The following is a 25,891-nucleotide window of genomic DNA, read 5'->3' on the forward strand; positions in this document are numbered from 1 at the left end:
GAGGCCAAATTCAGTGCTCCCACCCTGCTGGCCCTGGGGCTGCGGTGGGCAGACCGGTCCTGGGGCCAAAAAGTTGGAGGCCACTGCTGTAAAGGACCAAGCAAAAAAGACTGTGAAGTCAAGGGATAACAGCCATAGCAAGGCAAGGGCAGAGAGAAGACCGCATTGTAATCTGTTTAAAATCAGCTCACGCAAGCAGTTCGCTGAAGAGGAAGCATATAAAAGTTTTAAATAGTGATTTTCTTTTTAGAAACAGAACAGAGCAGATGTCAGAGGGGATAGCAGGAATAGGGGACAATGAAAAAGGCAGCCACAGAGGTATGAACTACCACCCTATGGAGTCTATAGTAGTATAATGGGAGCAACTCAGAATGTATGTTATTTTGAATTTTCCAGTAACAGTTACAGCCGTTTAAAAATGAAATAATTCACTACCATCCAGAACAGAATAGGAAAGGAACCCATGACCACCTAAAGAACTCCTCTTACCATAAAATGAATATAGCAAATTAGTCAATTTTAATTAAAAGATTACAAAAAGTGTGCAAAAAAACTTCCATGATTAAATACACATTTAAAAGCAACATGCAAATTGGCAAATATGAATATAGGGTTTAGTTAAATGACATTGAAAAACCTCACATCTCTGTAACCTAAGGATTCTGTTAATTTTGAAGCATGTGTGAATTTAAAGGAATTAAAGAAGATTTTCAGTTGAGGGTGTGGGGGTGATTTCAATTTGAGTGTACATATACCTGTTTCCAAAACACCTAAACTACGATTTTATGCCTGTAGGGCTTTAACACTTATGATTCAAATGGCCACCAACTTTGTTCAGAACACACTTAAGTTTGCAGGATGATAGTGATACCTTTCAGGCTACAGCAGATAACAGCAGCATATTTATTGCAGACAACTTTTCTATAGTCCTGCCACTGTACAGCATAAGAGCAAACACATCAAGAAACAAAAACAAAATGTCTGGAAAGGTTATATTATCCAAACCTACTTACCTACCAGATTCACAGCCCCATCATTGTCCTATATAGTTTACTTTTTACTCTGCAGAATAATTTAGGCCAACAACATTTAACGCCATTCGTAGGATGTGTACTTTGGCACCTCTGACAAGATGTATTAACATTAATACAAATTCACAACAGTATGAAAATAAGGGCTTGAAGATTCTATCTATTCCTGAGCAAAGGCAATTCAGAGGAAACCTGCTGTGATCTCTTTCTGTGTATTAGATGAGAAGGAAATAGACATTTGTACAAGCAGAAACTGCTGGTATAGTATTCCAAGTTGTTTGGCATGTCTTTCCTATTGCCCTACAACCATGATACAGAAACTGGATTCTTTTTATGTCTTTCTGAGGAGTAAGAAATATTAAAACCTTCCCTGCAGACTGATGGCATAACATACAATAAACTTCACAAGTTAGAGAGAGGTGATTGAAACTTTTAAAAGAACAGCAGTAGCCAAAACTAACATTTAAAGGCATTTGTTGACAGCATATGCTGTATAAGTCCTCTGCCTTGCATCTGGCTCTGATTGCATCTGTTCCATGTTGAGCAGCACCACTGACTGCTGGGGTAGTTAGACGCTGTCTCTTCAGAGAGGAAAAAGATGCAGAAGAATACATTCATCTCTCTTCCTCTTCCCCCTTCCCCAGTATTTCCATCCGTGCAGTCAAAGTTTGTCATCAGTCATTTCTAGGAATTGAGCATAGACATCCCTAGAGCATTCCCCTTTTTGGTTGAATAAAAATTTGTAGTAGCTGCCATCTGCACATATTGCTAGAAGAAAGAAAGATTCTTTTCAGGCTGGCAACATATGTTTACATTTTTTCTCCCAGAGCATCTTCTACTGTGCGATTAAAGCAGCAAGAGAAGCTACCGTTGTTTACAAGTATAAGGCCCAAAGTACTGTTTTTTAGGAGACAATTACGTACAACACATTTGGTAATAATTTGATAATTCTTAATACGTTTAAGTTTAAATGTAGCTCAATTACATTCAAACACGTACACACACCCAAAGCTTCAGATCAGATATGGCATGAAACAAACTGCGAATCACAATTTGTGCTCAAAATGGGTTGATCTGTGGCTCATTTCGAACTGGTTTGTTTCAACGCATCATGCATGAACTGGAAAACGAACTGGCTATTTTCCTAGGTAGTTCATTTGGGCCATTATCTTCATTTTTCAAGACAGCCTGGCACCAATGCAATCAATTCCTAGACAATGCTGGAGGTGAACTTCTAAGAGCCCTGGAAACACCCATAACAGTTGCTCATAGCTTGATTGGCAGCTCTGAGAACCCATCATGGAGCTTCTATTCTATTTATTTATTTATATTTCGATTTGTATCCCGCCCTTCCCACCGAAGTGGCTCAGGGCGGCTTACAGCATATAAAAACTAACATAGGTTTGGCTTTAAAACATCAATTAGCAGCAGTTTAAAACAGTAAGTTAATAAAACATAAAACATAAAAACCAGCCGTCTGTCAGAATGCACACTACCCCCATCCAAAATTCTCAGTGTCGGTTAGTTGTAAGCCAGCCGGAAGAGGACTGTCTTGCAGGGACCAGCCGACCATAAGTAGATAGAGCTGGGTGTCATCAGCATACCCATACCTTCGGGCAATCTGGGCAAGGGGGTGCATATAGATGTTAAACAACATCGGGGAAAGCACCGCCCCTTGAGGCACTCCGCAATTAAGCGTGTGTCTCCGGGACAGTTTATCCCCAATCACCACCCTTTGTCCCCGACCATCAAGGAAAGAGGAAAGCCATTGTAAGGCCAGCCCCTGAATCCCCACGTCGGCAAGGCGGCAAGCCAGCAACCAATGGTCGACCGTATTGAACGCTGCCGATAGGTCTAACAACATCAGCACCACCGAGCCGCCTTGATCCAGATGCCGTTGAAGGTCATCTACCAGGGCAACCAGCACTGTCTCCGTCCCATGGCCCGGGCGGAAACCAGACTGGCAGGGATCAAGGACAGAAGCATCCTCCAGGAAGCCCTGTAGCTGCAATGCCACTGCCCTCTCGATAAGTTTGCCCAAGAAGGGCAAATTCTAGACCAGCCGGTAATGTGCCAATTCGGCCGGGTCTAACGTTGTTTTTTTCAAGAGGGGACGGACCACCGCCTCTTTAAGCGCTGATGGAAAATGCCCTTCCATTAGGGATCTATTTATGATATCCCATACAGGATATCTAAGCTCCCTATGGCAGGTCTTAATAAGCCAGGAGGGGCACGGGTCCAGATTACAAGTTGTTGGGCGTGCAGATAAGAGGATCCTGTCAACTTCCTCCAGGCTGAGAGCACCGAAACTGTCCAGAACACGATCCGAAGACAGGCATGGGGCCTCGGGTTCACTAGCTGTATCTAATATGGCAGGGAAGTCGCAGCGGAGCGACGCGATTTTATCCGCAAAAAAATTTGCAAAAGCCTCACAGCCAATCTCCAATTTGTTAGAATTTGGTCTGCCCTGTGGCAGCGTTGTAAGGGTCCGAATTATGTTAAACAATTGTGCCGGGTGCTAAGTTTCAGACGCAATCTCAGCCACAAAGTATGTTTTCTTTGCGGCCTTGACTGCCATCTCATAGGACTTCATAAACTCTCTATAAGATGTTCGGGTCGCTTCGTCTCGAGTACGCCGCCATTGCCTCTCTAGTCGTCTGAGTCCCCGTTTTAATTGCCGCAACTCCTGGTTATACCAAGGTGTCGGCTTTAAACGAGGGTGCAGAGGATGCCTAGGTGCGATCTCATCGATGGTTCCGGAGAGCCTGTCATTCCAGGACTTCACCAGGTCATCTAAGGAATCGCCAGGGGGCCAGGGATCCTGCAGGGCCATCAGGAACCGTTCCGGGTCCATCAGGCTCCGCGGGCGAGCTAAAATACGCTCGCCGCCTAAACCGGCTTGAGGTGGGACATCCACACAAGCCTTGAGGGCATAGTGATCCGACCATGGCACTGCTATAGGAGCAAGATCGTTCACTAGAACTCCCGCCGCGAAGACCAAGTCTAACATGTGCCCCGCCTGGTGGGTGGGCGTTGTAACTATTTGGGAGAGTCCTAGTGTCGCCATGGAAGACACCAGGTCCATCGCCCGACTGGAGGTCGTGTCATCGACATGAACATTGAAGTCACCCAGGATCAAAAGCCTCGGGTACTCCAATGCCCAGCCTGCTGCGGCCTCCATCAGGGATGGTAAGGTGCTAGCCGGTGCGTTAGGCGGTCGGTACACCAGCAAGATCGCCAACCCCTCCCCAACGTCCCACGCCAGACTGGCATATTCAATGCCCTTGATCTCCGGGGCCAGGAGAGCCCAGAAGGAGTAAGCCTCTCGTATGAACAATGCCACCCCTCCCCCCCGCCCGCTAGTCTGTGACTGGTGAAAGACCGAGTATCCTGGGGGGGCCATCTGGGAGAGAGCTACGGTCTCCCCATCGCGCACCCAGGTCTCGGTCACGCATGCCAGGTCCATGTCCTGCTCAAGCAAAAATTCCCGAAGGATGGAGGTCTTATTATTAATGGACCTGGCATTACATAACACCAGCGACGGAGGCGAGTAATTTCGCCTGGCCCCACTACCTGTCACCATCGGGATGGGACACAGACTGGAGGGTGGTCGAGCACTATCTTGTCTCAGCCTCCCTCCCTTACATTTCTGCCTGTTCCCACGGTCACACCTTCCCCTCCCCAGGAGCACCGGGATCCCCAGGCCAGTCATCTCTTACTGGTATCCACCAGCCCTTCAACCGACAGAATGTTTAAGCCTATCTCTTCTCAACCCTCCCAACTCCAATCGACCTATCAATAAATTACCCGCCAATATTCTAATAGTTATTTAATTTAAAACCCTCCCCGGCACAAATCCTAATTCATTAGCTAACAATAATTAAATTATTAAATCCATTGGCTCCTTAAATATAAAACCTTCCCCAATCAATATCCCTCTTCTAATCAATTTGCCATAAATAAATCCTTCAATTAGCTAATCAGTGAACAGTCAATTTAAATAACCAATAAGGAGCAGCAGTATTTATTGCCATACCCGGATTCAGCTGCTTTCACTTTGCCAGCAGTTTCTGCATGAGTTATTTCGTCATGTGATTGTTGATTGGCTGTTGCTGCATGCCAAAGTTTAGGGACTCCTTTTATCCTCCAGCCCCACATTATGGGACAAGTTTAAACACTTCTACCAGTTTGGAAGGCATTGCTGAGTGCTCCTCTGCGGTTTAAGGGACCTTGGCCCCAAGGGGAAGCTGCAATGTTTAGATCAGTTCCACAGGGCCTGTAAGACCTACCTCTTCAAACTAGCCTTCACCTAATACCGAGCCAAGAAAGCTTCGCTGGACATGTTTTAGCCACTGAATTTTATTAAGACCTAAGTTATAGGACCACAATGTTAATTTTAATATAGTTGTTAATGGTTTAATGATGATTTTATTATTGAAATTGTGATTTACTATGTATGGTTTTATTGTATTTTATACTCGTATGTTGTGAGCCGCCCTGAGCCTGCCCTGGTGGGGAGGGCGGGATATAAATAAAAAGTATTATTATTATTATTATTATTATTATTATTATTATTATTATTATTATTATTATTATTATTATTATTATTATTATTATTTGTGTTGGTTTTTTTTATTTTGCCAGAACTTATTTGTTATTGATGGGGTTTGCTTATTCACAGAACCCACTGGTTCGTACCCTACTGGTTTCAGGGACCCCCCTCTATTTCTTGCCTTACTTCTACAATTTTTTTCCAAATCCTAATTTATTATTTTGCTGAGCTTTTACATATTTTAATCGCAGAAAACAAACTAACTTCCTTGTGCCTCTGTAGTGTTCAGGGACCTGAGCTACAGACATTCATGTTTGTTGCCTTTATCTTTCATTTTTCAGCATTTAGTGATTCTGCAAGGGGTTGGTAGTCTGCTCCTGCCAGTGTGACTGCTTTATTTATTGGCTTTCAAATCCAACTTGATTGACTGGGCTGCATCACCTTTATTATTAAATCATAAGCTTTTGTTTTAATGTTTGATTTCTATCAGTATACCAAAACCAACTAGCTCAGAAGCCGTTACAAACCTCTGTCAGGGCCAGCCATAATACCCTGCTCTGTGGGGGGGTTTTGTTTTACTCCAGTCTACCAGCTTTCCTGGGCAAGACTGCCTTACCACAGGGGCTCTATATGGATGGTTTCAGCTTCTAGTGGAGGTACTCGACACACTCCCCCCCCGCTTTGCACTTTCATGCACCCTAAAATCTCCCCTGTCTCAGAGCCAATCTATATACAACCTGGAGTGGCATCCCAGGGAAGTCATCTGTGATTTGAATGGCACCAAGAATGCATGGACAGCTGTGCACTATGCTGGGGGCACCTGCTTTGTGTGGCTGTAACTCAACCTCCCGAAATCCAATTCTCACCAGACCTGGAGAGCAGGTGGAGGAGAACCCACTGAAGACCTTACTGCCCGTATGATATCTCCAGCACACGGGGTGGGGCATTCTACCATCTCCAAAGCTAATGAACCAGCTAGGGACACCTGTTGGTGGGGGGGGGGGAGTCCACTGAAGAGTTTGCTGCAAGTTTGGCATCTCTAGCCCACTCGGGTCATTCTACCCCTTACCAAACCAAACAAACCACAAATCAGTTCAGGAATTTTTTTTTTAAAAAATGAATCAACACGAACCAATGAATCAGGCAACTGAATGAACCATGAACCGAAATGAATCACCATTTTTTCCTCGTTTGTGCCCATCCCTATTTCAAATAGATCACAGGTGCGGATGATGATACAATCTCAAGACAGGCTTGAGCACTGGACATGCCTTGCACTCTGAATATATTATACTCATGACTGCCGCCAAGAGCACAATCGTGTGTATTTATCTGGAATTAATCTCAATGACAAATTGGACTACATCACGCAAATAGGTTTAGGATGGAGCTTTAAAAAGAATACTTCTGCAGGCAAAACTGCTTACTCTCTGGCTATGTTTTAGAATGGGTTTCCTGTGTGTGTGCATTCACAAAAATCCTTACCTAGGACAGAATTTGGCTCTGTTCCAAAGGCACAGATGCAAGGGGAACCAGAGGGAACCTGAAATTTCGAAAAACTCCATTTGGAACTGAAGTATTTGGGCAGGAAACTGGCTGATGCTAGACTGAAAGAGAGAAACAAAAAACTCATAACCATTGAAGCAGACTAGTTTCTAGCGGCAGCTAAGGCAGCTTTCAGTTATTTTATGACCACTTACAAACCCAATTCATGGACAGAAGCTAGATCTTAGGTCTTGAGAATAGAAACTATTTTTAGAAATACCTCACTTAAATGCTGTGAAGATGTAGCTACAGCAAAGAGAAACAAGTTGCCACACAATGATTCATAAACATTTCAAATGCAAATTAAAAATCTTATTCTGTTTTTTCCAATCAATAACTTTATAGTACTTTATCTACGCTGGTCTTTGACCATACAATAGATTAAACTAAACTAAGCTAATTAAAAATCTTCTGTTATCAGTCATAAATAAAAGCCCAACCATGGTGGCAATTCCGAGGATTTTCATTCATTGGATGTAGCCTGCACAGGATTGACTCGCACTGCCTCTGCCGTACCACTGGCTGATTCTGTTCTTCCCTGCCCACCACCGGCCCCATTAGGCAAGAACCTCAGCAGAAGGCCACATGACCTTCAAGGGAGACAGTTCTCTGCTGATAGGAAGCTTACTGATCAGTACTGCTTCTCAAATATCCATGAATTTCCTAACCTGGAGTTGGCAACCCTATCTCCTCCCTTTATCTGCCCCTCTGACTTCACCTCCTCCCTGCAGCCTCTACATAGGCTGTCTTCTCCACAGTGCGTGGAACCAGGAACTTGACTGATTGTGGAACCTGACTGAGTGATTGAGTAGTTTTGGACCAGTCACAGACTTCCAGCCTAACTCACCTCACAGGGTTGTGAGAGGAGAATGATGCAAGCTGCTTTGGTTTCCCGCCCCCCCCCCCCCCAAAAAAAAACACTGTGGAGAAAGACAGCCTATGTAGAGGCTGCAGGGAGGAGGTGAAGTCAGAGGGGCAGATAAAGGGAGGAGATAGGATTGCCAACTCCAGGTTAGGAAATTCATGGATATTTAAGGTATGGCGCCTGTAGAGGGTGGGGCCTCAGACAGGTAAAATGCAATTTCCTCCTATGGAACCACTGGGGATCACTCAGATTTACAACTGCTCTCTAGATAGCAGAGATAAACTCCCATTGAGGTGGGAGGAAGTTAATGCCTTCACTTGAGTCGGTAGGAAGACAGCAAGGGTGGTGGGCACTTGCCCAGAGCCTCCTTCTAGAGCCCGCTGTATTTTCTTCTTCACAATGGGCTTTACTCCTAGTGTTCAATAAAGTATGGATTCAGTTGTCTTTCATTCTGTTTAATACACTGAGAACTGGGAAGGCATGACACTGGATAGTTCATTTAATTTGTTTCGAAAGCCTGACTTGTCAAATGATGCTGTCAAAGTATATAAAATAATGCACTGTAATAAAAATGTGCCTAAATGGAAAAAAAAAAACTAAAACAGCATTCACCTTAATTTCAAGAGGCCCAGATAAATAAAGGAATCTTGAAGGCTGTCTTAAATGCGTGAAGCGGGAAGAAGATTCCATAGAATCGATGTTGTCACTAAAACAGTGCAACTTGTAGCGATATGAACTTGTATCAGGTGGAACCACCAGATAAGTGTCAGTGGCAGATCTTAATTAGAGTGATTGTACATATGGGAGAACATACACCAGGCCAGTATCAAAGGCAAGAACAAGCATTTTGAGTTTAGTCCAAAAGTACACTGGTAACTAGTACAACCAGCTGAATACTAGATCCAACTGTGACTCCTTAAAAGCTTTCAAGTACAACCCCAGAGCACATTACAGTCATCCAACCGGGTCATCAAAAATGTAAGCACATGTAGTCAAAAGCCTTCAATTCCTGGAAGGTGCATAGATGAATCAGGTAATAAAATGTGGTCTCAAACTACAAGAACCACAAGATCACTTACAAAGCAACTTCACCACACCCATCCTTCTTTATGATAAAACATTTTTTACAAGTTTTACCAGCCTTAGTTTACTACCATAAGCAACTCCGTCCTGCTTAGACAAGAGTATTTACTCTTATCTAGTCATTTACTGACCTGAGGTAGTCATTTGGAGATGAAACTATCTCATTTGAGATTTTTTATTAAAAATAGCTGAAGCTTTATCCAAAGTCCATCTGAATTTTAAAACTGCTATTTTTAATTCATCCTGTGTTTGTTAACTTTCATCCCATCCAGCATCTTACCTTGATTGCTTGTTCCTTTTTGGATCCTCTGCAGCAAAGATGTGCACTGTAGCATGGTCACTGGACACACAGATCAGAGAAGCATCTTGGTTGAAGTTAATACTGATGTAGAAGTCAGAAATAAATCTGTTTATACCACCGTCATAAAGCAAACAGTGTTACAGAGAACTTTCCATGGGTATATGGAACACTTCTTTTGTTTAAAGGAAGCAGTTAACACATCTGCCAGTTCCTAGCATTGTATTTTCTTCTTCACCTACATGTAGTTAACTCCCACAGAAACCAATCCCCACCCAACGAGGTTGGAATCCATGAAACTGGGGGTTCCTAGAAAGTTTTCTGGAACAAAAGGCATACCCCACAGCAAGAGAGTACATTAAGAGATATCCACTGAATTCAAGCAGGTTACCCTAAATCCACAGAAACTGACACAGAGGTAGCAGCTACTGGTAACTAAGCGGAAAAAAGAGAAATGACAGATGCCTTTAAAAACTAACACAGAGACAGAAAAGCTATTCACATCTTTAAAAGAAATGTTTACTGCTCCTTAATGTATTTGGTAGAACATAAATGGACTTATTTTCACATTAAAATGTCTTCCCAGCTTGACTATAGGAACAAATATAAACACCACAACTTTTATCTAAATGAAAGTCAACTGTTTTCACTAAGAAAAACTGGAAGGATTTAGGAATCAAAGAATCTAGCAGAACTGAAAAAAAGATCCAGGTTTTCAGTTTTGGCTTACAAATCTGGAACATATATCAGTTCAGCAGGTCTATTTTATATCCCACATACTTTTCTTTTAAAGACTCTTTAAAAAATCTTTCAGCCCTGCACTACTATCTACTGTATTGTCCCAGACTTCAATTCACTAGAATTTTTGCAAATACTATTTATTTGCTGAAATTCCACAAAGGACAAGTCTTATACTATTTAAGCTTAATCAATATGCTTCACACAATTCTGAATTGGCTTGAAACAAGACCCATTTCTCATACAATGTAGTACATGAGCAAAAACATATTAATATGTGAGAATCCATGTCACTTATCTACAGAAATCAAGGTAACAGCTGCAAGTGTATGAACAGTATGTATATAGTCTGCACCTTTTTCATGCACTGGCCAGCTCATCTCCTGATAAGCCAAGGTAAATATGATGCCATGGATCCCATTGGCAAAAAAAATAAAATAAATGCTTACCAGTAGATATTGGCAGCTTGAGACCCTCTGCGCAGTTCTTGGATTAAATACCCTGATGATGTATCAAATATTCTTATAAGAGTTCCCTTGAAAAGCAATATAAGATACATGAAAAGAACTTTTCAAAATCAGAATTAAATTTTCCAACAACAATCCAAGCATAAGGGCATACCTATTTGCTTAACCAGATATGGCTGTTCTGGATTATTTTACTATCATCCCATGCTATTCTAGCTGTAAATCTTGTTTCTTCCACATATAATGTTCTCTTAATTTCGTGGTACTGCTTGAGAATCGTTACTTTCCTTCTGTAAACACAACATGGACTTCCATTATGAAGCATGTCCCCCTCCAGCACTAGGCATGTCCAGCTCATGAAGTAATCTCTGTTTTGTGAAAGCTGAACGAAAGCGTAGGATTCAAATACAGGCTTGGATCTAGAGAAGCATTTTTGTGGACACAAGTATTTCCTTAGACAGAATGTGACTTTCTGGCCTTTTCTCTTGCTGCAGCCCAAAACACTGCTACTGGGGAACAGATAACTCCCAGGAACAGCAGATAAGTGTGAATTCCATTGAAATTTATGCACCCACAAAAACACCACCCTGTATCCAATCCACACTCTTGTTCGAAAACGATCAAAATAATTTTTACAATCCCACCCTAACTCTCCACTTTATTTCAAATTCTTTTCCAATTTGTCAAAATTCAAGTCAAGTCAGCCTTTATTGGCATAACAGTGCAGATTAATATAGCATAAAACAGGATAGAGACACAACTTTCATATACACCTACGTGAACAAAAATTATTTCTGTGATATCCTTTGGTGAAACTTTAGAACAGAGTATAGAAACTTGCCTGACCTCTCAATAACACTAATAGAAAATGAAAAATGAAAAGATAAATTCAGCGTTTATTCAGGAAGCCATTGCTCCCTCTGAATTAGTGTGAGCTAGCTCAGAATTTTTTCGCCTCTGGCTCACACATCTTTGTCTTGGCTCAGGAAAGACAGCCCCAGTATGCAGTAGCCAAATCACTTGCTCAGAACTTCAGTAGCTCACAAAGCAGAATTTTTGCTCACAAGATCCCACATCTTAGAGGGAGCATTGGCCATAACTATATTGAAGCAGAGCAAGTTTGAACCAGCAGCTTCGGCGCATTTAACTCTTCCCTTTCCCTTCACCTGCTTGGAAGCCGCCCTGAGCCCATTAGGGGAGGGCGGGATATAAATCTGATAAAATAAATAAATAGACTCTTGAATGATTTTTCTTTTAATGAAAGCCAAGTCTTAAGAATCTGCAAGACAATCAGGCCTCCTAGTAAGAACAATGATGAACAGATTCTACAGAGACAGACTTAAGCACGTCAGAGCAGTCGGTCATACTATCAAAAATCAATATACCTGAACATAGTGCCAAGGAAATTCTCATTTTTAAAAAGCTTTAAAAGTTTATATAAACCAAACCAGTATGCTCCATTTAATCTACCTACATATTTTGGAATTACTGTATTTTTTGGTCCATAAGACTTACTTTCCCCCCCAAAAAAAGTGTGGGGGAAAGTGTGTGCGTCTTATGGAGCGAAGAGACGATAGGACGTACCTTCCTTGGGGGGGGGGCAATCCGCTGCCTCCGCCTCCGATCCCGACGCTTCCCCTGCGCCTGCCTGCCTGGCTCCAGCTCTGCTTCCAGCAAGCGCTGGGATCGCTCCACGCTGCCCCCACCACAAACCCAGCGCTTCGCGAGCGCCGGCTGCGGAGGGGGCGTGCCTGTCTGCCTGGCTCCAGCTCTGATGCTTAAAGCAAGTGCCGGGATCGGAGGGAGCGGATCCCCCTCCCCCGGAGAAAGGTACGTCCTATCGTCCCTTCGCTCCATAAGACGCACACACTCCCCCCCCCACTTTTTTTCGGGGGCGAGTGCGTCTTATGGTCCGAAAAATATGGTATTTCAGCAAAAAGAAGCAGTTTAACTTTGTAGCAGCCCCAGGGAGCCTGCTCGTCATCCAAGGAATTAAGGGCAGTGTGCACAAGTCTCTTTCTCCAGTTTTGTCCTCTGAACAAACCTGTAAATTGCTGAGAGAAAGCGAGCTGCTCAAGGTTACCCAGAGTTTAACAGTCAAGTGGGGATATGAAGCTAAGTCATTCTGACAGAAATCCAGCATTCTAGCCATTATATCACAGTCTCCCTAAAGCAATGGAAATACAAGCACAGTATGTATCTTTTTCAGATGCTTCTCCACAACTATCTCAATTAGAAATTTGCCTTAAAAATGAAAGCCAAGAGTCTTAAGAATCTGCAAGACAATCAGGCCTCCTAGTAAGAACAATGAACAGATTCTACAGAGACAGAATTTATCTTGAATGTATCAAGCCATTAAGAATGGCAGCATACCTTTCTAGCCAAACATGCAACATGATTATTTGCTTACTTTTTCTGACGCTGTGGCAATCCTTGTTCCTTGCAGGTTGAGAGCTATGCAGCTCAAGACTCCTTCATGAGCAGGTATATCTACAGGAGGTTTTTCTGTGTTTGCCAAATCCACAATCTGTACGTGTCCAGTATGCGTTCCAGGGAATGCAAGCAGGGAATTATTACTGTTTGGACACAGTACGCAGAGACCTAAAATATAGCGGAAAGTAAAGACGACCAGCTTTTTACCATCACATCTTCATCCCACCCCCGGCATTAAGAAAGTATAACAAAAGTTTTGGGGATACCCATCCCTGAGGCAAACAAGAATTCAGGCTTAAGAGTAGCAGAAGCTGACTTGTATCCTACAAGATCTACAGATGGTTCTCCTTCCCTTTCTACTCAAGACCACTCCCAGCGGGAATCTCTCTTTGTTGACAGTAAATATTCATGAACAGCATACAGGGCAAAGTGATGGTTAAGGGTGTGCACTTGATACATACTGAGCCAAATAAATACCTGAAAAATACCTGGATATTTATTCAGCTGAATCAGGTTCTCTAATCTGATTCAGCTACTGATATGGCTGACCTAAATAAACACCAACAAATTTAGCATTTATTCAGGAAGCCATTGTTCCCTCTGAATTAGTGTGAGCTAGCTCACAATTTTTTAGCCTCTGGCTCACACATCTTTGTCTTAGCTCAGGAAAGACAGCCCCAGTATGCAGTAGCCAAATCGGTTGCTCACAACGTTAACAACCAGTAGCTCACAAAGTAGAATTTTTGCTCACAAGATTTCACATCTTAAGAGGGAGCGTTGGCCATAACTATATTGAAGCATGGCGAGTTTGAGCTGGCTGCTTCGGAGCATTTAACTCTTCCCTTTCCCTTCACCTGCTAGGAAGTCAGGCAGAAGGAAAGGGAGGTGTTAAAGGGTTCCCAGGCCTTTCTGCCTTATAGTGGGGTTGGCACAGGCAGAAACATTCGGCTAACATAAGAACATAAGAGAAGCCATGTTAGATCAGGCCAAAGGCCCATCCAGTCCAACATTCTGTGTCACACAGCGGCCAAATATATATACACACACACACACTGTGGCTAATAGCCACTGATGGACCTCTGCTCCATATTTTTATCTAACCCCCTCTTGAAGGTGGCCATGCTTGTGGCCGCCACCACCTCCTGTGGCAGTGAATTCCACATGTTAATCACCCTTTGGGTGAAGAAGTACTTCCTTTTATCCGTTTTAACCTGTCTGCTCAGCAATTTCATCGAATGCCCACGAGTTCTTGTATTGTGAGAAAGGGAGAAAAGTACTTCTTTCTCTACTTTCTCCATCCCATGCATTATCTTGTAAACCTCTATCATGTCACCCCGCAGTCGACGTTTCTCCAAGCTAAAGAGTCCTAAGCGTTTCAACCTTTCTTCATAGGGAAAGTGTTCCAGCCCTTTAATCATTCTAGTTGCCCTTCTCTGGACTTTCTCCAATGCTATAATATCCTTTTTGAGGTGCGGCGACCAGAACTGCACACAGTACTCCAAATGAGACCGCACCATCGATTTATACAGGGGCATTATGATACTGGCTGATTTGTTTTCAGTTCCCTTCCTAATAATTCCCAGCATGGCGTTGGCCTTTTTTATTGCAAACGCACACTGTCTTCACCTTTAACTTTTCCTTTTTCCTTTGCCCCACTTGGAAGGAAGGGGGAGGGGGTTAAAGGCTGTAATGCATTTCTGCCTGACAGCAGGGCTGGCACATCAGCCTCCTTTTAACCACTCCCTTTCCCTTCACCCCACTTGGAAGAGGGGTGAAGGGAAGGGGGAGTTGAAAGGCTTTAGGTGTTTTTCCCTGCAGGGGGACTGGCACACTGTTCCGACTGTCAGGCATAAGTGTCCAGCTACCCTTTAACTGCCCCCTTTTCATTTGCCCCACTTTCAAGCACGGAGAAGGGGGGAGTTAAAGGGAAGTCAGATGATTCTGCTTGACAGGCTCCCTGCAAAAGAAGCCCTCCCAGCCAGGACTGGGTGCCATAGGGAGGTCTCTCTCTCTCCCTCCACACACAAGATCCTGGGCCAGCTTTTTCTGTGGGGCAGTTTGAACCTTCCTGCAGAAAAAACTCTTCCAGGCAGGACTGGGTGTCATGGGGAGGGATCTCCCCACGCACCCTAGATCCTGGGACTTTTTCTGTGTGGCATTTTAAACCCCCACAGAAGAAACCCTCCAAGCCAGGTCTAGTTGGAGGGGGGAGAGAGAGACCGACCTCCCTGTGCATGCCAGATCCTGGGGCCAGCTTCTCCTGGCCCTTGGTTTAAACAGTCCCTTTAAATGTATTTGGAAGCTAATCCTCCAGTGAAAAAGGAAGGGTGAAAAATCCAGGTTCAATTGCTGCATGGCTTGGAAGAAGGCCCATTCCATTAAATTCCATGCCAAAGAAATTCAGCTACCCCAATTCAGGAGTATCATGAAATCTGATATTTTTGGGGTTCAATATACCCAGACCTGAAAAATAAGGATTTTTTTTTTTTAGTGCACGCCCCTAGTGGTGGTCTTCAGTAGAAGGGAGAAATAGCAGAAATCACTCCTTTTCTGACAACAGCAGTGCCTTTGTTAACCTGTTAGCTTCCAGGCAAAAAGACTGGTGGACTGAATACCTGTATTCGCCAGGTAGCCTTCCATCACTGGAAGGAGATATGATCCTCTAAATTTATGTAAATGAAAAAAAATAAACTACACAGATTCATTTACACATGATGGATTTCATTAGCACTGCCGTTATCCCACATTAGACTTTTCAGATCCCATGAAGCAGTACCAGAAAGCCGGAAGACAACTGTCCTCCTCAGCTTTGATACTGCACCAAAACAGAGAAGATATGTCTCAGTAACATAACAGTTGACTGCTAAAGTTACAAGGGATTTCAGAACAGGGATTCTCAAAATGTCAAGCATTTTGTGGGCAGCATCACCTTCTCTTATTTTTTATAATGGTGACAGTTTACCTTTTGGGTTGTAGCAGGTTTCAAAAACATGCAACTGGTGAGGATTGTGTGTGAATGTGAAAACTTTAATCATAGAGTCCAAAACTACCACAATTCTGAAAGAGAAAAAGCCAACAGCCCCACATTTATGTTACAGATGATCATTATATTCAGCAAAGTTTAGTCCAGTATCAAGTACACATTTGCCCCAAGAGTAAAGCAACAAGATCACCTTCAGAACTAATTTCTTTTAATCTGGAGTACAGCAAAAAAAAAAATCAAGAGTGAAAGAAACCCCAACATTTTTCTCATATATGGCAGTAGTGCCAAACTCATTTGTTATGAGGGCCAAATCTGACATAAATGTCACCGTGTGTGCCATAAAATATAATGCCCGGTAGCAGAGGTATAAACTTTATAAAGGACACAGGCAAACCCAATTAACAATATTTTAATTTTAAACACAAACAAAAGCAATTGATTCCTACTTGTGAAAACAACTGATTTACTGGAGAGCTCACAAAAGCACAAGTAAGTTCATTTAATCATATGCAAGATTAGGTTTTTTCCAAAGGAAACCATAAAAGGGTTACCTTATATTTCCATACATACCAGTTGCTTACATGCCAGGTAAGAGACCTGGATGGGCCAGTTCTGTCCCCTGGGTCTTATCTTTGAAACCTCTGATATAGAGACTGATTTCGCACTAACCTTGTTCCACAGCAGGCTTCCCTTTTTCTCCAGAGCAAGCTTAGCGATTTCGCACAAGCTGCTCTGCACCGCCATTTTCTGTCACAGCAACCACCAATTTGACGCGTGGCAATGTAAACCAGAAAGATCTGACCCTCATGATAAAAGAGTTCAACCCCCGTGGCCTAGATGCATTTACACAGGATGGATTTCATAATTAGCACTGCCATTATCCCACAAAACAGCCCCATATAAATAGCTCTGAACAATAAACTGCACCAACTCACCTGTGTGAAATCACTAGCTTGCTCTGGAGAAAAAGGGAAGCCTGCCGCGGAGCAAGGTTACTGCGAAATCAGTCCGAGTCTCAAATTTCTGATTTTTAAGAGGGGCCTCAGCCTCTACAATATGTAAGGGGAAGTATAGTTGACTTGTGTTTCTTATTTCCCTTGAGCTTCCTAGACTTATTCAAAATATGTGTATTCCCTACACTAGGGAGATGTTCAAGTTATTCCCATCATAGGATCTTGTAAGGCTCCTAACACAAGACATGTGGAAGACTGATTTTTAGATGAGAGAAAAGTACCGTATAAAGGAAAACAAGAGAATGTTCCCATTCCCTTTCAGCACAGCTTCCACAAAAAAGCCGAGTCCATATAAATATCTCTGAAAAGTAAACTGCACCAACTCACCTGTCTCTTCTAAGCTTAACTGCTTTGACTTCTGTGGAAAACTCTATTTCAATAACTGTCTTCTTTTTCAGATCGTCCCAGATCATCACTGCAGTAGTGGAAATGACTTGATTAGTCTTACAGTAGCAGCTGTGATTACTTGAACACTTCTAGTGCTTGGAAGACTAACTCCATGAAGAGCAGCTGCATCCCATAGTGTCCAGGTTTGCACAAGCTTAATTAGAGAAATACAAGGGAAGAAGCATATACATCCCAAACCTGGATCCTTACATTCTGATTCTTCTACAGTTGCATTAAGCTTTTAATTTATTTAATCTCTCCCTACCTAAATCTGAATTAATCAGCCAGGTCTAAAATCCTTATAAGGCTTTGCTCTGTAGCTTGACTGAGCAAGTCTTGCAAAGCCAGCTGTGATGCAGAAGGAAGCAAGAGAGGGAGAAGAAAGCAGACAACAGTGAGTTGCTCACAGACCCAATAAGAGCCCTCTAGGGGCCTGATGCAGCCCACAGGCCGCATGTTTGACACCCCTGATCTAGGCTATATGTTACATATGATTTAAGGCACCGTGGCCAAGAGGTTTTTTGTTCAAGAGCAACCTAGATAGCCTTCCATAAAATACACTCAATACTATACCTTTATTAGGTGGATATTTAGGCTTTTTTCCTCCACCAACCAAAGCTAAATAGTTGCACCGAAACAACATTTCAATATGGCCAACACCTCCTTCTAGAAATTCTAGGGGGGAAGAAAGGAAATTTTTAGTTAAACATTCAATGCCAAGTTTTCCCAAAGTTAATCTCAGACAGGATACATGCAACTGAGGTCAAGCCTATTTTACTTTGAGCTTCCTCTGCCTTGCTTCTAGATAAAGGTTTACTTTCTAACAATCAGAAACGTTTGCTCAAAAATCTTCCTCAATATACACATTATGGTCATAGTAATACGAGCCAGAAAAGAGGCAATGAATGCAGTAAGTCAACAATTTTAACCCCTCCCCCCAACCCCCCCCCCACATCAGTACTTGTCTTCAGGACAAGTAAACGTTATTGCCTTAACGTTGCCATTCTGTGCACACTGAGAGTAAGATCCAGTTAATAACTCAACAGGACACTTACCTCCAAATAAATCTACATATGATTGTCCTACATATGGATTATATAAAATGATGATTAAGCACAATACAGCAACTATGTAGAAGGATCACTCACCTTGCTTCTCCTTCTCCTTGAGTGGATCGGCATTAAACACTCTAAATCCATTTTCCATTCCACATGCAAAGCATCCTAAATAAACAAAAAACAGATTACTACGTCAGGTGTATCTGCTCTGTATTGATGCAGGTCTGTGCAGGTCTCTAGAAAAGATGAGGATGAGTTTATTTAGTGGACTGGAATGGAAATGGAGGACTTTTAAAAGGAGATTTTTCTTTCACATATGTAACGCATTCTTCCCAGTTCACAGCCCTACACCAAGGGCTGCTCATTTGACCTTGACAACAACCTAGTGTTGCAGACTAGATCAAAGATGACTGATTAGCCCACAAAAGTCACCAAGTGAACTTAATAGAGGAATAGACCCAGGTGGGCAGCCATGTTGGTCTGAAGCAGTGGAACAAAGCAAGAGTCAAGTTGCACCTTTAAGACCAACAAAGTTTTATTCAGAATGTAATCTTTCATGTGCTAGAAGCACACTTCATCAAACAAAATATGGAATGGCAAGCAGTCCTAAATATAAAGTGAGCAGTGAGTTAGTATACAGAGTCATGGAAATGTTTTTAGCAGATTAAAAGAGTCACAAGTTGGGGTCTGGTGTTTGTTAGTGTATGTTAACTGGGCTAAAACAACAACAATTAAGTTGGAATAGAGTTTGATGTCCATGTACTAAATCCATTACGTATCCTGAGTGTGAAGTGCAATAAATGAGAGTCTGTTGTAATGTTAGCTCTGGGTTAAAATGAGGGCATAGGTTTCTCAGAGGTTTGATTTAAACATGTAATACACATATAAACATAATTCTAGTTTGCCATTAGAGGAATAATGATCTGAACTCAACTCACTAGTCTTTTTTTCAAAAGTGAAGGCTAAAAATTAGAGGTGAACATAAGAACATAAGAACATAAGAGAAGCCATGTTGGATCAGGCCAACGGCCCATCAAGTCCAACACTCTGTGTCACACAGTGGCAAAAAATGTTATATACACACATACACTGTGGCTAATAGCCACTGATGGACCTGTGCTCCATACACTGTGGCTAATAGCCACTGATGGACCTGTGCTCCATACACTGTGGCTAATAGCCACTGATGGACCTGTGCTCCATATTTTTATCTAAACCCCTCTTGAAGGTGGCTATACTTGTGGCCGCCACCACCTCCTGTGGCAGTGAATTCCACATGTTAATCACCCTTTGGGTGAAGAAGTACTTCCTTTTATCCGTCTTAACCTGTCTGCTCAGCAATTTCATCGAATGCCCACGAGTTCTTGTATTGTGAGAAAGGGAGAAAAGTACTTCTTTCTCTACTTTCTCCATTCCATGCATTATCTTGTAAACCTCTATCATGTCACCCCGCAGTCGACGTTTCTCCAAGCTAAAGAGTCCCAAGCGTTTAATCATTCTAGTTGCCCTTCTCTGCACCTTCTCTAAAGCTATAATATCCTTTTTGAGGTGCGGCGACCAGAACTGCACACAGTACTCCAAATGAGACCGCACCATCGATTTATACAGGGGCATTATGATACTGGCTGATTTGTTTTCAATTCCCTTCCTAATAATTCCCAGCATGGCATTGGCCTTTTTTATTGCAAACGCACACTGTCTTGACTCTTTCAGTGAGTTATCTATCATGACCCCAAGATCTCTCTCTTGATCAGTCTCTGCCAGTTCACACCCCATCAACTTGTATTTGTAGCTGGGATTCTTAGCCCCAATGTGCATTACTTTGCACTTGGCCACATTGAAACGCATCTGCCACGTTGACGCCCACTCACCCAGCCTCAACAGATCCCTTTGGAGTTCCTCACAATCCTCTCTGGTTCTCACCACCCTGAACAATTTAGTGTCATCCGCAAACTTGGCCACTTCACTGCTCACTCCCAACTCTAAATCATTTATGAACAAGTTAAAGAGCATGGGACCCAGTACCGAGCCCTGCGGCACCCCACTGCTTACCGTCCTCCACTGCGAAGACTGCCCATTTATACTCACTCTCTGCTTCCTATTACTCAGCCAGTTTTTGATCCACAAGAGGACCTGTCCTTTTACTCCATGATTCTCAAGCTTTCTAAGGAGCCTTTGATGAGGAACTTTATCAAAAGCTTTCTGGAAGTCAAGGTAAACAACATCTATCGGGTCTCCTTTGTCCACATGTTTGTTCACCCCCTCAAAGAAATGCAACAGGTTAGTGAGGCAAGATCTTCCCTTGCAGAACCCATGCTGAGTCTTCCTCAATAACCCGTGTTCATCAATGTGCCTACTCATTCTGTCCTTGATAATGGTTTCTACCAACTTTCCCGGTATTGAAGTCAGACTGACTGGCCTGTAATTTCCCGGATCTCCTCTGGAACCTTTTTTAAAGATGGGGGTGACATTTGCTACCTTCCAGTCCTCAGGAACGGAGGCAGATTTCAATGAAAGATTACAGATTTTTGTTAGAAGATCCACAAGTTCAACTTTGAGTTCCTTCAGAACTCTCGGATGTATGCCATCCGGACCCGGTGACTTATTAGTTTTTAATTTGTCTATCAGTTGTAGGACCTCCTCATTTGTCACCTCAATCTGACTCAGGTCTTTCAACACCCCTTCCAAAATTAGTGGTTCTGGGGCGGGCAAAAAGTTCTCGTCTTCTACAGTGAAGACGGAGGCAAAAAATTCATTTAGCTTTTCAGCCATTTCCCTATCCTCCTTCAGTAATCCTTTTACCCCATGGTCATCCAAGGGCCCCACTGCCTCCCTGGCTGGTTTCCTACTTCTAATATATTTGAAGAAAGTTTTATTGTTGGTCTTTATGTTTTTTGCAATATGCTCCTCATAGTCCCTTTTTGCCTGCCTGATCACAGTCTTGCATTTGATTTGCCACAGCCTGTGTTCCCTTAGCACTGGTGGCATACACTTCCATGTGAAGTATCTTCTAGAGAAAGATTAGTGCAGGACAACGACACGGTGAGAGGGCTTGCGCGGTTCAGTGAGACTGTGGGCTATGCCATGCAGGGCCACCCAAGATGGATAAACCACAGCTGAGAACCCAGACAAAATGTGATCCACTGGAGAAGGAAATGGCAACCCACTCCAGTATCCTTGCCAAGAAAACCCCATGGACAGTAACAAAGGCTAAAAGATATGGCGCTGGAAGATGAGCTCCTTAGGTCAGAAGGTGCCCAATATGCTACTGGGGAAGAGTGGAAGGCAAATACAAGTAGCCACAGAAAGGGTGAAGCAGCTGGGCCAAAGCCGAAAGGATGTGGATGTGTCTGATGGTGAAAGGAAAGTCCGATGCTGCAAAGAACAATACTGCATTGGAATGTGGAATGTAAGATCTATGAACACAAATTTGAGCAGACTTTGAAGGATGGTGGAAGACAGGAGGGCCTGGTGTGACTTGGTCCATGGGGTCGCAAAGAGTCAGAGTTGACTGTGCGATTGAACAACAACAAACTGTGGGGAAACTGACACATTCTATTTCATAATATTTTGGTTCCTCAATATTTTGTTAACAGCAAACAGAACTGTAGCTGAATTCTTGTTGACTCAGTAAGTTTGGGCCACTTCACTCATTATATTTTAAGAGTACACTATCTAGATGTGTACTCTTCAGGAAGTACAGACAGCAACAACCAATATAGCAAACACAGGTTTCCCTCTGCAAAGATATTCATCATTTTGCAAGCACATCTACAAAACCTTCCCTAACGGATCAAAATGACAAACTGCTTGCCACTTTTACTAATTTGGAACCAATGGAGATAAATTTCAAATTCAGCCCAATGCTGTAGAGCAGAGCTGTCAAACATAAGGCCCATGGGCCGAAACTGGCCATCCAAGGTCTTTAATCTGGCCCTTGGGTAGAGCACCCCTCCCCCACGATCCCTCTCCCCTTGTTAAAGATTCGCTGCCAATTTACTATTGGGGTTGGCAGTAACATCAGCAGCTCCGCGCGACTGGCTTTTTTCTGGTGGTTGTGATCAGTGACTTCCTCTTTTCCCATGCAAATCCCACCCCCTTATTACTTGGGTACACCTCCACTGTGCCTTGCTACCATGGGTCTGTGTGTGTGTGTGAAGCAAAGTTAGAGACTAGCAGCATGTTAAGATGCATGATTTTTTTTAAAAGGTAGGGGCTGGGGCTGCTTCCTTTTCCCCTCTCCCCCCTCCCCTTGCATCTTTGTGTAATTGAAGCTACGTCTGAGTCTTGTTGCACCTTAAAACTGACAGAGTTTTCTTCAAGATAGGAGCTGGGTCTGCTTCCTCTCCTCCCCTCCCCTCCCTGAGTCTTTGTGTAATTGAAGCCAAGTTTGAGTCCTGTTGCACCTTAAAGTCCACAGAGTTTTATTTAAGATAGGCACTGGGCCTTGCTTTCTTTTTCCCTCTCCCCCTTCTCTTAAGTCTTTGTGTGACTGAAGCCAAGTTTGAGTCCAGCTGCACCTAAAAACTTTCAAAGTTTTCTTCAAGGTATGAGCTTTCCTGTGCCTTGCTACCGTGTGTGTGTGTGTGTGTGTGTGTTCTGTTAGGCTCCTTATGCTGCAGTTCTCCTGGTTAGGTCTCATTTATGTCAGATCTGGCCCTCATAACAAACGAGTTTGACACCCCTGTGTCTGACACTAACTACCTGTTGCTCTGCTCCCGTTCAAATACATTAAGCCTGTTCGGGCATCTGTATGCAGCAATTCATACATAGAAGGTTTTTTCAGTGGCATTATATCACCTGCAGAATGCTGTTCCCCTAAGGCTCATCTGGTGCCTACCCTACAGGCACTAGCAGACTGAACACTTCTTGTTACCCAGGCTTTTAATTAGGAGCTCTTATTTTAAACTCACAGTCTGCTTCTTCTGAGAAGCTTTTAATGCGCCTTGTTTGACAGCACTATGCTTTGGATTGGTTTTATGCTCTCTTTGGGTCTTTGTTTATTTATTGCTTAATTAAAGGTTATGTTTTTCTTATGTTTTATTTTGCAAGCTGATGAGGTGGTGAGCTCCCGCTCATGGGCAGTCTTTAAGCAGTGGCTGGACAAACACTTGTCAGGGATGCTCTAGTCTAGGCTGATCCTGCATTGAGCAGGGGGGATTGGACTAGATGGCCTGTATGGCCCCATCCAACTCTGTGATTCTATGATTCTGATGAGCAAGCTCAAAGATGGCACAGAAGTTATCTAAGTAAAAAGCATAAATAATATATTTAAGAAAACAGGAGAATTTGAAAGCCACCAACACAGTAGAAGAATCTACAGGAGAAGAGAAAGGTATCTCAGCAAACAGGGGAGCACCCAACACAGGAGGGAGGTGCATGGAAGAATGTAACCCACAGGAGCAGGAAAACCAGGAGACATTCTGAACCTCGGTTGCTAAGCAATCGGTTCCAGGATCTCCCCACAGATACTGATTCTGGACCACTGGAACAAGGGCTACTCCCTCAGCCTCCACAAAGCTTGAAAGAAATTTCTCAGGCCCTTGTGGATGAGAGGACTTGAACATCTGCTCCCCATTATAAGAGATATTGTGTGCTGGTGTCAAAACATTAGAGATGTGCCTGTTCAATATTTGGCCAAGTTTTTAGGTAACTAAGAGCCAATTCACAGGACAGGCTTCCTTTAATTATTCTTATTAATACTATGCTTGCATATGGAACCAGCACTCACTCCAATTAAAATATAAGTTTATTTTAAAAAGAAAAGGATAAATGGTAAAAACAAACATGTAAGGGGAAAGGAGTGTACAAGGTCCAAAGGAACACACAAAATAACAAACCTCTCCAACACTTGTTCCCAGTCATCTCCTGTCTCAAGGTTGCAAAAAAGATAGCAGTATTTCAGCAGCTCTGTTTTCAGTCAGCTTAGTGGAAGTCCTGGAGGAATTAAAGATAAGCCTCCCTTCAAAGTATTGAGACCATAGCCTTCCAGTGTAGTTCTCTGGGCAGAGCGTCAAGCTTCTCCCTGAGCTTCTGGATTTTGGATCTCTCTTCTCTTACTTCAGCATGAATGGCTCTCTCTCCGATGCTGATTATGCCTGTGCTTCTGAATGGTCTTAACTAGGCTTCCTTTATACAAAGCTGGCTGTCATTTCTTTAATTGAACAACCTATCACTGTGCCCAGCTAATTAAACAATGGACCTTAGCTCATCTAAATCTAGAACTGTCAAAGTTAGCTGTCAAAGCTAGATGATAGTCAACTTGACAGATAGTCAACTTGACAGCTCAACTTGACAGATAGTCAACTTGACAGCTCCCAGGTGAACATAGTTAATAAGTAAACTTAATTCAGAGCCATTGCTATCTAAAGATGTAACAATGTCCTGGATACATATCCAAAAAACAAGGACCAAGGGTATTACTGTGTATAGAATTGAAGTCCAGGGTACAGGCAATCACTTGCATACAAACAGTATGCTGGTCAATCCATTTCTTGACAGCTGGTAAATGGGGATTTCCCACTGAGAGGGGTAGAGGCTACAGTGTGCTAACCAGACTTCTAATCTGCAGAACGGAACGATTCCACAGATGTGCAGCAAGAATAAGAAACCCTTAAAAAGTTTTAAACTAGTAAAGACAAGGCAGGAATCACTTTGAGGCTGTAATTTGGAAGCCCAGGTCTAGTTCTGATATCTCCTTTTTAAAAAGAATGTTAGATACAGGCTCAGTCATAAAGGAAATGAGGGCAAGGTCTAGTATGGCAAACGCATCCAACGCCAGGGATCTCAAAACACACAGCTTATTAAAGACAAAGGAGGTAAAGTGATAACAGCATAGAAATATGTTAGGAGCCAAGGAAATGAGCAGCCCGCTTGGGAAGGAGCAATATTTTGCCCAGAAAGAGTGAAAAAGTATAACATCGCGCAATGGATGGAACTAGAAGCAGGACCGAACCATAGAAAGCACCAAACAGACTCTGCATCCAGGAGGAAGGGCTGGCCTGACGACCACAGCGGGGGCCTTTCGGCCTGCAGTGCTGGGACGGGGCCAGGCCCGCCTGAGGGCGCCCCCGCGGCAGATGCACGAAGGCCGAGCGGGGCTGCAGGCGGAGGCCCCGCGGGATGGAGAGCCGGGCTCGCAGCCGCCTCCTCCCTCGCAAGGGCAGCCGCCCCCCCCCCTCCCCCCCCCCTCCCCGCGCGCCTGAGCGGCCTCACCGTGGTCCTGGTTGAAGCCGGCGAAGAGGAGCCCGTTCCCGTGCGGGTTGGCCGGCAGGAGGTTCATGGCGGCACACTGCGGGGCAGGCCGGGCCTGAGGCAGCGACGACGCCGCGGCTCCTTCCGGACGACGCAGGCCACGCCCCCGCACGGAGCGCGCCGAGCTCTCGATGGCCTCTTTGCGCCTCGGGGTCGATCACCGAGCACATCGGCCGAGCGAGTC

At 43.5% G+C, this 25,891-nt stretch overlaps 1 protein-coding gene across 1 annotated transcript; it reads right to left on the minus strand.

Moving 5' to 3' along the window:
* Positions 1 to 500: 500 nt before the first annotated feature.
* WDR45B (WD repeat domain 45B) lies at positions 501 to 25,891 on the minus strand. The gene is made up of 10 exons (XM_060240743.1): positions 25,669 to 25,891; positions 18,544 to 18,618; positions 17,969 to 18,070; positions 17,336 to 17,423; positions 15,975 to 16,069; positions 12,990 to 13,180; positions 10,562 to 10,647; positions 9,357 to 9,458; positions 7,069 to 7,190; positions 501 to 1,799 (listed from the first exon to the last, which is right to left on the minus strand). The coding sequence occupies exons 1-10, from the start codon at positions 25,733 to 25,735 to the stop codon at positions 1,693 to 1,695; spliced, it is 1,035 nt and encodes a 344-aa protein (XP_060096726.1). The 5' UTR covers positions 25,736 to 25,891; the 3' UTR covers positions 501 to 1,692.

This window comes from Heteronotia binoei, chromosome 5 (assembly GCF_032191835.1).
Source record: "Heteronotia binoei isolate CCM8104 ecotype False Entrance Well chromosome 5, APGP_CSIRO_Hbin_v1, whole genome shotgun sequence".
Classification (NCBI taxonomy): Eukaryota; Metazoa; Chordata; class Lepidosauria; order Squamata; family Gekkonidae; genus Heteronotia; species Heteronotia binoei.